The 16,815-nt window shown below is 38.5% G+C and overlaps 1 protein-coding gene across 1 annotated transcript in view; it reads right to left on the reverse strand.

The window, feature by feature from the left end:
• Positions 1-1,147: 1,147 nt before the first annotated feature.
• LOC121370275 (chromatin assembly factor 1 subunit B-like) overlaps positions 1,148-16,815 on the reverse strand; it is a 37,495-nt gene continuing 21,827 nt past the window's right edge. Inside the window, exon 13 of the mRNA XM_041495408.1 lies at positions 1,148-2,730. Within this exon, the coding sequence (XP_041351342.1) occupies positions 2,350-2,730 (381 nt within the window). The 3' untranslated portion in view covers positions 1,148-2,349. The remainder of the gene's footprint in view (positions 2,731-16,815) is intronic.

Raw genomic sequence — 16,815 nt, forward strand, 5'->3', positions numbered from 1 at the left:
CTAACGTCATGATATATGTTATGTTATAGGCAATCATCATGGCATTATATTAATTACATCACATTTTTTTTGGAGGCTTTCACCCCTCTTGAAGAATATACCAAAAAAAAGCAAAATAGGTGACTTTTAGTTACATTCTAGTATGTGGAATCTATGGCAATGTAATTGGTTTTTCACAATTTATGTCTGAGCAAAATTGTGGGGAAATCCAACAGTAATTAAAGGTAGGACAGTAATTTATTGTAGTTGATAACAATATAGGTGTACCTTCTGTTTTGTATAAAATGCATTTTGAGCTTCTAGAAACACCAGAACAACCAAAAATACCATGACAACCAGAAAACACCATGACAACCAGAACACATTGGCTTTAAAAAAATGTATAATTTAATGGCAGTCGCACAGATTACAAGGTTCATCTTTGTCCATTACTGAATTGTAATGAAAATTATATACACTTAATTACTTTTATCATCCAACACATGTGCAGCATAGAATATTCTACATCAATATTCTCAGTGAATTTATGTGAACTGAATGTACATTCTTCCCCAGTTAATGGCAGCTACCATAAGCCATTTTGAAAACATTTTAAACTTGTAGCGGTCATTAAAACTAAATGAAGCTACTTTTCTGATTTATGGCCATGCAGACATATACTGAGTTATATCAGGTGATTAAATAAAACATCAATCTTTTTGAAGTTTAATAGCAGTGCTTTGTGAAAAAACCTGTGTGGTATTAAACAATCATTTGTAGTACGTATCGTAAATGTTGAGTAGCTTCTCAATGGATAACATTTCTGACATTACGTTTTGTATCACGGATCATTTTAAACGTAAGCCATGTATCAAAATGATTTTTTCACTATCTCTACTCCATATAATCATAAACTGATTTATGCAAAATTTTAATGTTCTGTGTTAAATACTATTTGAATCATCCTATATATCAAAATACTGATAACAGGTGGAATTGAATGATAATATAGATGGTTGAATGAAATACTTTTTGGAACAAATTTTTTTTTTTTTTTAATATACTGATGGAAAGAAATAAAGGATCACACAGATAGCAACAAGAAATAAAGACTGCATCAAAAATCAATTCATATTGTCAGAAGTTGACTGGGAATATATAGGCAGCACATTCAACACTACAGACATTCAATCTCACATTACAACTTGGTATGAAATACAGACATTACTATGCTAGTAGTGAATTAAACCCTTATTTCTTTCCATCAGTATATAAATATTTATTGTCCCAGATCATTTAGCAGTGTCCGGGAACGAATTAAATGTACAGATTTTCAGATATTCTGCTGGGCCATTTATGACCAAACAACTATCCGTGTAAGTTTGCCTTCAAGCAAGAAGTGGCAAGTAATGTTTAATTTAACAGTGAAAATGTTGTAATAGCTTAAAATATTGTACAGTCCAGATTTCTGCAACTCTATTATACCTAGACTGGCAAACCACAACAGGTTTTCTGTCAGAAAATAATTCGAGGGAGCGTAATAAAACAAAAGTCCAAAAGTGCCCCTACATTTTGGTTATCAGGCATGTGATTGAAATATTTCTAAAAAAAGCTGAAAACGTAATCGAGTGCAGAATGCAAGGAAAATGAATGATTCAAGGAAATGTTTTTAAAAAGCGGAATTCCGCCAATTAGCAGAAGAATCACATGCCTGGGTTATGGGTTTGAAACCTTTTAAAATTCAATATTTCATTTCAATTACTTTTGACAAATTTTAAACAGCAGTTCTCTTACCATACTACTAAAAATATATCAATTAATTTACAAAATTTTATGGTAAGTAATTTTATCCTTCATATCCTCTGGCAGACACCCTCACCATGCTGGTGTGACTTGGGGCCATCCTCTTGTTCTTTTAAAGCATGTCTGCCATGTTGAACATGATCGCAAAATATGTTGTTTTCCTTTAAATATAAAATGTTGTTGCTTATACTACACCCAGTTTGTCTCCGAGGAAATGGTGTCTACAAGTATGCTGTTTACAAATGTCCTAAGGGAGGACCCCAAATCCCATCTCTTAAGCTGTGAACTATCTGGCAGTGGAACTTTAATTTTCTCCTATTTCCGAAAAGTTGGAGAGCATTGCCTGTCAACTAATAATTAGGTTTAGTGGCTTTAAAGCTAGTTTTCTTCTTCTGAAAAATTATAATACCTGGGCACTTAATGAAACTGCAGTTATGTAAATGTAAAAGAAAAAGTCAAAGAAAGTAAAATGTTCCATTTTCTCTCTCAACCACTCATTAGCACTTGACTGCCATCTTCCACTCAGTGTCTTTAACCTATTAAAAAACTACACAGTCAGTCATGACACTATTTAGGTTTGAGTAATGAAATCGTTGTCAGCTGAATCCTGCGATGTTGGCCTGTTGCCGATTTTACATTAAGTCCTCCACTGCTTGGTGGGCCAAGTGGTTTCAATCCGTTTGAACACCCTCCATCAACGGATCCACCACTGTTACTGGAACTGTCTTTACTCGTGGTGTTTCCAACACTAGGTGGCACCGGCATGGGTGACGAATTGGACATTGTCGTGATGTGCTGGTCTTTGCTGTTTTTTGGTGATGTCTCACGATTACTAGGAGCTCCGTGTTTTTTATTTGTTTTTGGTGAAGCATCGTTGGAGTCTTCCAATGCAAGGTGAAGTTCAGTATGGTCGGGTTCAGTTTCCATCGGACTTTCACAGCTTGATGACTGAAACAACAGAGCACATTGATTAATTAATCATCAGTTATTGATGACAAACATTTGATTGAAACTCCACACACCAGTAAAGATTTATTGTAACTGTTGTAAAAAGGATACAATTTAAAAAAACCAACAACAATAGTTTGACATATTGTGCATTTGATAGCAACATTCACACTTGCAATAACAATTGAAAACTGGGTGATGCATTTTCATTGGAAGGAAGGAAATGTTTTATTTAATGACGCACTCAACACATTTTATTTAGTTATATGGCGTCGGACATATGGTTAAAGACCACACAGATATTGAGGGAGGAAACCCGCTGTCGCCACTTCATGGGCTACTCTTTTCGATCAGCAGCAAGGGATCTTTTATATGCACCATCCCATAGAAAGGACAGCACATACCACAGCCTTTGATGTATCAGTCATGGTGCACTGGCTGGAGCGAGAAATAGCCCAATGGGCGCACCGACAGGGATCGATCCCAAACTGACCGTGCATTAAGCGAGTGCTTTACCACTGGGCTACGTCTCACCTCATCATTTTCATTGGATTTCAGTATATTTCCGACAGTTGTCAGAGGAAACCTATTACATTTCCAAAGGCTCTATTATTTACACTTTCCTATAGACATGACAACACTAGGGGTGTAACGATATACTCGAATATTCGGTGCACCGAACAGCGATCTGTATCGTAGTTGCATTCGTATTCGTCACTAGCTGAACCGAATACACGAATACTTATATATAATGTTTACTGTATAATTTATGTTTCTAATTCATACTAACCAAAACGCAATAACGATTCGATCGTTTTTATTGTCCTTTTTTATATTAGGTCAACCGCATAGTCAGACTCATAGACCGATCCTTTTTTTTTATTATTCCATGCGTACTCTACATGCAGCTTGACTGCGCTTCTGTCAAAACACTGTATGACGTCGCATAGTCTCGTTCAACCAGCCTAATACGAGACACGGGCGAGTGTAGTTCGTTAATTTATGCATTCTACGCAGTGCAACGTCAATAATGTTGAACCAATATTCTAACGTTTAAATGGCAGCTCAAAGCAAAATATATTTGTATAATTAGCAATTCAAATATGGATATAAATTGATTAATACTAGATACCAAAAACCAAAATGGCCTTAAAAATATATATTTGATATTCAAAATAAAATTAATTTACCGGTAATCCATAACTTCTGTCTACATTATACAATGTATATACGGTTTCGGTTTGCACGCATGGAAAAGGGTGAATTGTTATCAAAGCACTTAAGAATATTTTTTTAAATATGTACAATTTGTACATTTATGTTTGCAAAGGCCATGGTATATTTTAAAATTCCGATAATAACATATACATATTTTAACTTGTTACTATTTTGGTTCCCGTATGAGGCTTTTAAAATGTTTTGCGCGAAAAGGTGATTGTAGGATTGTTGCAGTGAATTTTGTTCACAGCTAGTGAGTAGTTATCTTTCGATATTTTCGAATTCGAGTGCTCGCGGCAAACAATATATTGCTTAATTGAACAGAAAAAAACCCCAGCAAATAGAAAACAGTGTCAAACAGCCCCACAGAAACAAAGGAAAACGTTCGTAAACATTCGCGTTATGAAACGCGCACCATACTTCGGCTATTTTCGTTAACTTTCGGGACTTTCAGTGGCTTTGTACTTGTGTAATGTGTATTCATGGATGTGAATACATATTCGTATTCGTCACCTCATATTCGTAATATGTATCGTATTCGCCACCATGTGTATTCGTCACACCCCTAGACAGCACATACCACAGCCTTTAATAATTCAGTCATAGGTACTACTGGATGAGATGGGGAAAAACCAAATGGGTCCACTGAGGGGATTCGATCCTACGACCCAAACATCTACCTAACGATACACCTTGTAGATCCCGCGCCTACAATGATTAAAAAAAAAAAAAAAAACTTCTATATTAACTAATACTATGCATGTACTCAAATAAAAGTAATTTTTCAGCCTTTGAGATGAAATCCGGTTGACAGACTTGAGATATCCAGTTAGAAATAAAAGCTGAAAATTCTATACATGTACCTATTAGGTACTATACTTGAAAAAAGTTAGTTTTTAGCATTTCAGATCAAATTCATTTTTACTTTATGAATATTATTTTATGCAAAGAAAAGAAAAAAAAAGCCGAAATTGGAGAAAAATCTGAAAAGTCTAATCCTTGTAAAATTAAAAAGCTGACGTAAAAAAACAACCCCAAACCCATAATGAAACAGAATGTTGTAAGAAAAAGCAATGAGACTTCAGCTTTAATCAGAAGCAGGGCTTGAAATGGTGGCCTGCAAAAAGCAGTCCATTTTTTAGACCAAGCAGGTAGCATAAAAATTCACCTGAGAAGGCATTAGGCATTAAACATAATTTACTGATGGAAATTGTTTTATGTACGACTCAAATAATAACAGCAAATAGTGACTGCAACTAAAGCCCTCGGACTATAGAGTAATTTCAACATTCGTGATGTTCAATCCATTATTACAACTTTGTGTATAAATTTAATACAGACATTATTATCCTAATAGTATACAGCAGGGAACATTTTGTTCAATATTGTATTGCGATTTGCTACCAAGTTTCAGGGATCGATACACAATTTTAAAACAAACAGTAGTTATTTGTCTAATAAATTTTTAATTGACTATAAATATCGCTAATCATGATTTTGCAAACAAAATGTTCCGTGCACATGCAAATTAAATTTGGTCTACAATTTCATGTATTCCCATCAGTATACATATATATATATGTATGTATATGTATATGTGTATGTATACGTGTATGTATACATGTATGTATGTATACGTATATGTATACGTATATATATATATGTACATGTATGTTATGATATTGTCAGTGTGATAACTGTTTTGAGTGTAAAAGGAAAAACCATACTTCAGTCACAAAGAATACCTTTTATATGCACTTTCCATAAAATGGTTTATTTTTTTAAACATTATTATACTATTAATGCTGAAAATTTTAACACTATACAATTACATTAAAGAACTATATCCAGCATGTTACAAAAAAAAAGCAAAAAAGAAAAGAAAAAAAAAAGCATGTTAAATTGTCACGAAATTTATATCCTAAGCTGGCCATTACAGCCTAGTTATACTAAACACAATGAAAGCCAAACAATGTACCACAACCATCGGTTTATAGGGCAAACAAAGTAAGATGTCCAAATTTCTCTGTCTGATCGATTGAGCTGACCCTCTTTTTATGAGTACGACCATCATTACAACGACAATTATATCTCTAACACAAATCTGACGGGAAAGTATGCACATCACAATAAATCCCCGTGACAGTAGAATTTACAGTTTTCCATCACCGACAATGGGAACAGGGGAAAAAAAGCCACGTTATTGATGAAATCCTTTTATTACCGTCACAGCGTCTTGGAGACCTATCTGCGACCAGGGATTAATTAGTCACACCAGTGTCTGTCAGATCAATTAGCTGTGAAAGTCCTAACGAGAGGCAATGAAAGCATCTACTTGACTGTTTCTGAGACAAATAGGTTCCACAAGATTACAATCTGTTGAAAATGGTTAGTTATGGGGCTTAGAGGCTGTTTGCTAAAGTATTCCATCCAACACAATAGAAGTTTGTTTTCTTTTGATTAAACACAACAGTTTTGAGGAGGGTTTTTCTGTGGGGATTTCTATCTCATTACTGGCATTAAAACATAATGAGGGTGGAACATAGCCCAGTAGTAAAGTGTTTGCCTAATGTGCGGTCAGTCTAGGATCGATCCCCATCAGTGGACCCATTAGGCCATTTTCCATTCCAGCTAGTGCACTATGACTGGGATGGCAAAGGTTGTGGTATGTGCTATCCTGTCTAGGATCAATCCCAGTCAGTGGTTTTTTTTTTTAGAGGAAACCCGCTGTCACCACATAGGCTACTCTTTTACGACAGGCAGCAAGAGATATTTTATTTGCGCTTCCCACAGGCAGGATAGCACAAACCATGGCCTTTGTTGAACCAGTTATGGATCACTGGTCGGTGCAAGTGGTTTACACCTGCCCATTGAGCCATGCGGAGCACTCACTCAGGGTTTGGAGTAGGTATCTGGATTAAAAATCCCATGCCTCGACTGGGATCCGAACCCAGTACCTACCAGCCTGTAGACCGATGGCCTAACCACGACGCCACCGAGGCCAGTTTAAGCCAAAAGGGAGCTGATTTACTTCAAATATTAAACAATAGTCGCTAATCAATTTTCAATTAACTAGAATGTCGCAAATCAAAATTTTGAAAACAAAATGTTCCCTGCAAGTATCCATGGATACTGGAATTTTATTCTTCAGAGACAAAACATCATTTGCAAGTCTGCCCTATTTCAAACTTCTGAGAAAGAAAACACTCTGCTTGTTACGTATGGTCTCTAGACGAGTATTAGTAAAATCATCAACGGCCAATCATTATTCATGAGAACAAAGGGGCTCACCTGAATCACCAACACTGCTAAGGGCAGTTCTGGAAATAATCACTGGGGGAGGTGGAAAACACCATAATCAATATTTCATGCCTTGAGGGTCAGATGCAGATTTTTTTCCCCTATATGCATACATTGTTTAAATAGAGAATACTAAATGAGTGATTGTTAGATACCATTTCTTTTAATAAGTTGTTTTAAAATGTATTTAATAAGCAAAAGCTAATTGGATATGTTTTTAAATGTTGTGCAATAAGTTGTAAGATAAATGGTAACCAACAGATATGAATGCAGTATTCTATTTTTTTTTTTTACGTATCCTAACAAAAACCGCTCAGGTTTTAAATAAATTTGAAAATCTTTTCCAACTAAAATCTATTTATGGCCCTAGCTTTTGAAGTTAACTAATATGTCAGAGAAATCAATTTCAGGTTCACATATATGTCAAGCAACAATTGATTTCTTTTTCCATTGATGGTATGGCAGTGGTGTCCTGATCATCACCTATTTTTGCCATTAAATTATTATCACACACATGTATGATATAACTATCAATGTTCTCATCAATTGGTGTGTAAGAAATAAAATTACGGGTAATGAGTATTTAAAAAAGCATTGTCTGCCACCCATCTCCCTACTTGAGATGAATTTTGGAACAGCCCTAACTCTCACAGAGTAAAAAAAACAAAAAAACAAAAAAATCAAGAAGATCATTGCATTATTTATGGTATTATTATTCCATAGAAAACTTTTCATTTATTCTTTGCTGTTCCATCAAGATGGATTATTGCCCCATCAGAGCACTGCCTGTCGAGGGTTTTCCCTAATAACAGTACATACACAGATATTGATTCTCCGAGACATTTGCAGAAGGAGATTCTCAAACACCCACTGATATGCATGTCTTTTTGCAATCCATGGCCTAAGCATAAAGAAATCATTTGTGACAAGCATATACCTTAGAGACAGCTGCGTGTAATTGCTTCCATTTCTGCACTTACTCAGCGTCTCTGGGCATACATCAATGGCAGAAAATGAATGCGAAAACAAAGTAATAAAAACAAAGGTTTGGAGAAAGTTGAAAATAATGTGGCATTTTTTTGGTAAATGAGAAGAGTTAAAAAATGATTCGGTAATGGTTTTGAATATAATCAAGTATTTATGTGTTTTTTTAAATTTCTATATCTGTAATTTATGTTTTTATTTAATGTTCAGGAAAGAAAAGGAAAGAAAAGAAATTAATGTTAATAGTTCCAGCAATTAAGATCAGATTCAAAATTCAAATAATTTGATTTTTTTTTTTAATAGCAGGACGCAGCCCATTGATAAATTGCTTGCCTGATGCACGGTCTGTCTGGTAGAGAATATTCTGTTTTTGAAAAAAAGAGAGCGATATTTCTAGTCAAGTGAAAATTGATTAACAACTAGTGTTCAATGTTTTAAAATTGTGTAGTGATCTCTGAAAAGTACGTAGTGAATCGCACCATAATACTGAACAAAATGGCCCTGTCTGGGATCAATCCCCATCAGTAGGCCCATTGGATTATTTCTTGTCAATCAGTGCACTACAACTGGTATATCAAAGGCTGCAGTATGTGCTATCCTGGTTGTAGGATGGTGCATGTAAAAGATCCCTTGCTACAAATCAGGGGTGGGAATTGGTGAACTGTAAAAAAGAGGAAATCTAGAGGGGTCCGGGGTGGTGAACTGCAAAAAAGAGGAAATCTAGAGGGGTCCGGGGGCAAGGACAATTAAAATGCAAGGGTATGCAATGACCAAACATTAAAATCCGATAGCTGATGATTAATAAATCAATGTGTTCTAGTGGTGTGGTTAAACAAAACAAACTTTTAAACTATATTAATTTTTATTAATTATATATAATTTTTTTATTAATTATATATATATATAAAAAAAATCATATTAAGACATTCTGTTAATTATACTCCAGCCTGTTGTCAATAAAGAAAGAAAGATATGTTTTATTTAACTACGCACTCAACACATTTTATTTACGGTTATATGGCGTTAGACATATGGTTAAGGACCACACAGATATTGAGAGAGGAAACCCGTTGTCACCACTTCATGGACTACTCTTTTCTATGTTGTCAATAAAACACTCTACTCGGTGATTACACACAAATATCAAGCGAGCATAATGAATCTCCAAGGACTAGCGTGCCACTGAAATACAAGTTTAGTGTCTACTACCGAGAAACTAATTATAATAACTACTCTGAAAGCAGTCTGTAACCAAAGCGAGAAGGTCATTTAGACTTGGGGTCCCATGATTTATGCATTTTAAAGAACAGACCCTAGTTTCAACCCGCAAAAATTAACACTAAGTTTAGTTAATCTATAAAACTGTAACACATTTGGATAAAGTTACAGTTGGGTGAAACATGAGTCTGTGACTTTGAAATGGTGAAATACCCTCTAAAATAGACTAAAACTCGACTCCATAACTGTTACTTCTCAGACGCATGTGCGTTTTAAAAAATATTAGAAATGCATTTTGTGATATTAAAAACACCAGGATGACCAAAAACACTTTGAATGTATGGAAATTGATAATCTAAACAATAAAATCTAAGTAAAGTATGATTTCAATTCTTAAAAATGGCTATAATAGTAAAAAATATGCCGTAGTATTTAAAAACTAGGTATCCCTTTAAGACACTAACGTTTCCCTCTCTAAACCAGAAAACTCTCTCAACTAAACACCAGGCAAATACTCTTGTCAACACAGGAATTCTTGCAACTAGTCTAAAAAATATGTTTTGATGTTTAATTCTAGAATCAAAAAGTGATTATTTTTCTACTAATTGAATTATCTTCTTACAATGATAACAACAATACCAACAAAGTTAAAACTTAGTTTTATTTAACAACACCACTAGAGGGTGTATACTACCAAATCAAATCCCATAGATGACAATAGTAACATATGTGGCTAAAACTCCTACCTGTAACGTATCAATCGACATAGACACCACGGATATAAATACTACCACCCCTCACCCTTAAAGTGAATCACAAAAAAGTGAGTGTCAAGCTGCTCATTTCTGAGATAACGGGTAGCGTCCATGACTACCCTAGTTCCGCACAAAATTTGAGTACTTTTTTTTACAGGTACCCCATACATGTTCCAAGCATAAGGCTACTTGACACAGTGGTACTAGATGAAATAAAATTGCATACTTTTTTAGCCCAGATGAAACAAATTTTTTTTATAACCAACACACTCACATTTATAACCAATTACAGGACTTGTGGTGTTCACTTCTCTATCAAAAGTTGGGTGCACCTCGAACTTTGACCCAGCCGGAAGTTATTTGGTTTAGTACTACCTAGAGCACATTGATTTAATAATCATCAGCTATGGTATGTCAAACATTTTGTAATAAGTTTGACATAGTCTTAGAGAGGAAACCTGCTACATTTTCCCCTCATTAGTAGCAAGGGATCTTTTATATGCACTATCTCACAGACAGGATAGTACATACCACAGCCTTTGATATACCAGTCGTGATGCACTGGCTGGAACGAGAAATGGAGAAAACTTGAGGTGTTTTCTCTTTTATAGATACATCACCTGTCCTCATAACTAGTGCATATTCCCTACGATTAGTAGACTGGTTCGAACATCCCAACAGCCAATGGGATGGCTTAGATTCTTCCACTGTGTACCCCTTCCTGTTCCGGTCACGTGACTATAACTTCCTTCTTTTCCCTGAGCGAATCGCATGGAGAACTGGAAGAGGGGAGGAAGGGTGGGAATCATCCCATGAGGACAGGTGATGTATCTATAAAAGAGAAAACACCGCAAGTTTTCTCCATTTCTTTTCAACATCACCTGTCCTCATAACTAGTGCAGCATTCAACAGATGGTGGCGGGTTCCGTACTCCGAAGATGCAGAAGTCTTCTCCCCATGGACCGGTAGGAAACTGACAGTGGAAGAAAGAAAGCCAACCAAAATTAGCCCATCCTCTAAGCAATGCATAACAACCAATATCCATGCTGTTAGTATTGACAGTGGGAAAGGTGGCATCCGTCAGTGGTGTGGCTGAACGAAGTCATGAATTACGGAAAGGGTCAGAAATTCGTTCTCCAACACAGAAGTTCTGAATGGTGGGTAAGCGTCACCACCTCAGATGCAGGTGTTAGGTAACCATCCAACCAATAATTGTATACCAAACAGAAACAAATATGGTGGAAGCATCCATCAGAACATTAAACCAACAAAACCCCAATTTTTTCATACTAGTAAAATGGTGGACAAGTTAGTTCAATTAATAGGAAAACAGGTCGTTAGTGTGCAGTGCATTGACTAACTAGTGTTATCCATACAAAAAGTTCCAACACCAACATTCCCAGTCTGGAGCTCCACGCGGTAAGACGTGTTTGTTTCGCTTGTGCACACTGCACGTGCTTTCGTGTGCTCGACTTGGGGGTCCTTCATTTCGTTGTTTTTGTCAGCGAAATGAAGTTTACTTCTGGGATGTATGTGGCCATTGGAATTGATTGAATGCTGGAACTCTTCTCGTTTCGACAGTCTGCACCACCAGGATGGATTCTTTTTTAGCGAGATTCCTTGCCTCCACGTCATTTCTCCGTCTGACTGTCGACTTGGGTTTTTTCGTGACTCGTATGACGGCCATTCTGCAGAACGCCACGGTTGTTCACGTTTAGTCTCTACATGTCCGAGCCTGTCCTTGCAGCACTGGAAGATTGACCCGCCCCACTCTAAGAAGAAATAGGAAGCGGAGTCGGCCCCTACTACTCTTTTTTTCTAGACTTTACCTTGCTTTATAGTGATACCATCTCGTATCCTCCGGAGTCGGGCCCGTCCGCACCACTATACTAACCCATGACGACTGGACTATACCCTAGTCTGATACTCTGTCTCGTTCAGACGGATCCGGCTTCTCAAGATCTGTATTTCAGCACAGCACTAAACCTTCAACGTCTATCGACTGTCAATCTAGGGGTTTTCTTGACGGGATGCAACCCATCTCGTCCCTTTAAGCTGTGCACCCAAACGGCCTTAACGAGGCCACTCGCGTGGACATATCGATCGGACTTTAAACTTTTAGATCTGCGTTCAAAATTTTATGTCGAAATTACTTTTTTTTTTTTTTAAATATTATTAAATAGTCCGATCCTCTCTTCTTTCTCTTATTTAGTTTTGGACTGCCCTTCTAAAATGCTCCAAATTATGTAAATATTCGGCCGAGCAGTCAATTCTTTTTATTTTTGGCGTGTAACCTTTTTATTTTTTTTATTTATTCTATTAACTTTTTTACTAATTGCTATTTTCAAAATTCTGCCCATTTTCACCCCCCCCCCCCCCCCCCCATCCCGAGTCAGGCCACCGATCTTATCGGAGGTCGGACTCGGGATGGGCGTGTTCGAAACCCTAGTGGTATATGGGCACGTTAAACTAGTTATCATCATCATCATCCAACACCAACCAGTGCAAAACTTCAGAAAGGTGTGCAAAAACAATTTGTCAAATGAAATCCTCACTTGTCGATTCAATGGACATCTTGGGGTACAGTCCTGAATCCGACATCAACGACAACGAGGACGACCAGAGTTAACCAGAGTTTGAGCTGCAACCACCGGACCCAGATGATGGAATCCCTCTACGTCTTCGGTCAATACATCTCGCAGATAGTAGTTCGCGAAGATGGAATCGGTGGCCCAATAACACCCCGGATACGATGCTGGAACCCGGAGTGTTACAATGCAGCGACATAGTAGCGGCTAAGGCACGCAGTTCATGTGGGTTAAGACGCCGACGGTGGAGGTAACCCTGCTGATTGGTTGGCACACAAAATCGTGGATCGTATCCAAGTAGACACTGTGTTTTTAGTAATGTCTTTCAAATGTCTCTGGTTGCAAGAGAGAAACAATTCTCTGTCGATGTTTGCGAAAGGTGGCAGTGCTCTCCAGGTACAGCTTAAGAGTTCAAACAGAACACAATGACAAATCTTCCACATCATGTGAACCCACAATGGAATAGAGTGCTTTAACTTCATAGGTGCGAGGACATTGATCCAGCAACTGATTTTTAGCAACAAAGTTCATCAAAAGACCCAGTGAAAATGAAGAGTAGTCGCGATTAAAACGCACCATGTCGACATCCAAAGCATGTATCTGCGACACTCTTGCCGCTGTAGTGAACCCTATCAAGAACACCGTCTTCCTTGTCCAAACCTCTAAAGAGGCCTTCGCAGCAGGCTCGTAAGGTGCTCGAGACAAGGCCCTCAGAACTAGATTAAGGTCCCATTTCGGTGGCCGAAACCACTGAATCTGATCCTCGTGCTTGAAACCCTTGAACATGCTGTCAAAATGAACATATTCTTTTCATCCAGTAGCCGATAATTAATAAATCAATGTGCTCTAGTGGTGTCATTAAACAGAACAAACTTTAATTTTACTGATGTTTTTGCATTTTCTATTTGTAGTTTTTATTTGGTTTCTTTGGTAGTAAATACTAAATAGAAAACTGAGTTTCTAGAAAAATTTTAAAATCCACTGGCCATGGGATCAGTGATTAAAAAAATTAATGAGCCACGATTAAAAATTCACCAGCCCTACTTTACTTTAAGTTATACAGTTTTACTAAGGTTGATGACAGTCACTTTTCACACCCTTGTTTTGGCTTTGTACACAATAAATATAGCATACATGCATGTATCTTACCGTAATTTCACTCGAAATCCATATTTTGTAAATGGTAAAAAAAAAATTAATCACAAGATTTTCTTCAAACACATTCAGGTGCATTACTAATATTCAAACAAATTTTTTTTAATAGCAATTTTGCATTGGAAACTTTCCAGCATTCTTTAAATCGGAAATGTCATGCATCCAGTTTATTAGCTATATTAATTTATTATGGTGCTTTGCCACATTAAGATAAAAACTGGTCTACTGACCGTTGACCCCTGTCAAATATCTATAACAAGCAGACAACTCTGTTTACAGGTCTATATATATTTTTTTCTCATAATTCTTGAAAAATATTTAATTAAAATTTTAAAAGATGAAAGAAATAAAAAGTACCTTTTGTCAAAATATCGTATAACAAAATTACCATTGGATATGTTTTATTTATTGTATACGAAGCCAAAACAAGAGTCCGAAAAGTGACTGTCGTCGACCTTAAATGGTAGTAATAATCAGATATGTAACCTAAAAAGGGAGATAGAGCTTAAAAACACTAACATTGGGGGGTTGGGGTGGGGGCAGGATATTCATATTTACCAAATAGACTTAACTTAGAGTTTTCAAAATCGCCGATGTGGTCAAAGAAAACCCTTCTTCCTTAAACTGTCGGAGATAAGGTCCACGCATGTAGTTGGTACAAGCTTGGATGTGGATGGTGCTGTCTCGACGTGGGATGAAGCAAAAGGCGATCCCAATCAAGTAGCGGTAGAGGATCTGGTGCCACAAGACGTAAAAGGTCTAGATACCAAATTCCGCTTGGCCATTTTGGAGTGATGAGAAGTATCCGACAATGAAACCTGAAACCGCTGGAGGACTCTCGGTAGCAACACTGGTGATGGGAAGGCATACGCATCCAGATTGTCCCAACTGATGGCCAAGGCGTCAAGATCCAATGCGTCGGAATCCGGTACCGGTGACACGTACGATCGGAGTTGACGAATGAAGCACGTCACAGAAAGATCACCAGTTGGTGTCCACAGCCTGTGACACACCCACCGGAACACTTCTGGGTTGAGCATCCACTCGGTGCTTTGTGGAGTGGACGGTCTGCCAGAACATTCGACACCCCTGGTATGTGACATGCTCCGAGTTACAGCGGGATTGCATCTGTCAGCTTGAACAGACGATAGATGAGATCGAGCAGACTGCTGGAATGAGTTCCGCCCTGACGATTGATGTAGGCCGCCGCTGTCACGTTGTCGGTCGCGACCATAAGAGCTGCATGGAGCAAGTGCCGACGCCAATGACGTATCGCATTGAACACTGCCAGAAGCTCCAACACGTTGATGTGGAAACTGGCTTCGACAGCAGACCACAGCCCGATGTCTGCCTGTTGAAATGACTTCCCAACCTTCTCGTGAGGTGTCCACAAACTGATGGTTGGTCGCTTGGAATGGCATCAAAGAGACTCTGCCTAAGACGTTCGACGAAATAAGCTACCATTGCAGACAGGGTCAAAGACTTGTAAACGCTGTAACTGCAGGCGACACCGTAGCTGGACGAATGTGCGTTTGGCGGGGCATCCCCGGCCGCAAGTCCCCCTGCACCGAGGTTCGTGACCAGTAGATCGTTAGACCATCTGCTAGTGGACGACAAGCTCCCCCCTGAGACCCAATGACAGCCGCCTCGTGACAGGTACCCCAGTCAAGACTCGGGTTGAGGTCAAAAGACTCAGTAGGCTCTGCCACGCATGGAAAGTCACAAGTTCGGCCTGAACTTTGGATACCGCAGACTGAATCTTGGTCCATCGGGCTGCAGGAACTTGAAGGAGTCCCAAATCGGTACGCAAGTGAATCCCAAGAAACTGGAGATTCTGTGTTGGTAGCAGTAGACCTTTCCTGGTCGACAATCCATCCGAGACGGTTCAAGAACTGAAGTACGTAGCTGACTTGGCCCGCTAACTTCGTCTTGTTCTGGCACTTCAAAAGACAGTCGTCCAGGCATGGGTAAAATGATATACCCTGCCGATGAAAAACCCGCGCCATTGAGGCTGTTATTCTTGTGAACAGCCAAAGAACTACCGAAATGCCAAACGGCAAAACCATCCACTCGTAGTGCACTCCCTGCAGTACGAACCTGAGATACAACTCTGACGAAACAACAGTGAACGCAGTGAGAGGATAAACCGAACTGGACCATAGTAAAATAGTCACGGTAAAAAAAACCAAACCGTGTGATGGCGACTGGATAACTTCCGGAGCCAGAGGAAGTAGCAACTGACTGGCAACACCACCGGATATAGCGATCGATCTGCTGAATATATCGGTAAAGTCATCGAACAACCACCGGACCGACACATTCTGTCGTCAACACCAACCCGGTATGCATGCAACGTCGAATCGATGCCGTAGCACAACTGACTGTGTGGCACAACAGCAACAGCGGCACACCGACAATCGACAGGAAACTGGAAAACAGTTTGTCATCAGGCGGAATGTCTGAATCAACCTTGGAGCGAGACATATCGTCGAAGGTTCCATGCGACTAATATTTCATAACAGCAGCAAGGCAAACACGCATAGTCATATGAAGTAAGAACACCGTATCCTCAACCACAGATGAAACTGGATCATCATGTGGAAATTCGTCATAAGGCGCGCATAAGCAGACCAACAGACAGAAAGGCAGTCGCTGGAGACGGAGACCATGAAAAAGCGAGTCAGAATCACCCAGGAACCTGGAAGCGAACATCAGATGAAGATCGGTGACAACGGTCCATGAAACCCGTGATAGGCCATAAAGACCGACTGCGTACACGGCTCCGGTGAGACGACTCAGACTGGTCACGAGAAGAGTATGAAGAACACAAACCTGGTGAAACCGCTGAAGTACTTTCCACAGTAGCC

The sequence above is a fragment of the Gigantopelta aegis genome, chromosome 4, assembly GCF_016097555.1.
Source record: "Gigantopelta aegis isolate Gae_Host chromosome 4, Gae_host_genome, whole genome shotgun sequence".
NCBI lineage: Eukaryota > Metazoa > Mollusca > Gastropoda > Neomphalida > Peltospiridae > Gigantopelta > Gigantopelta aegis.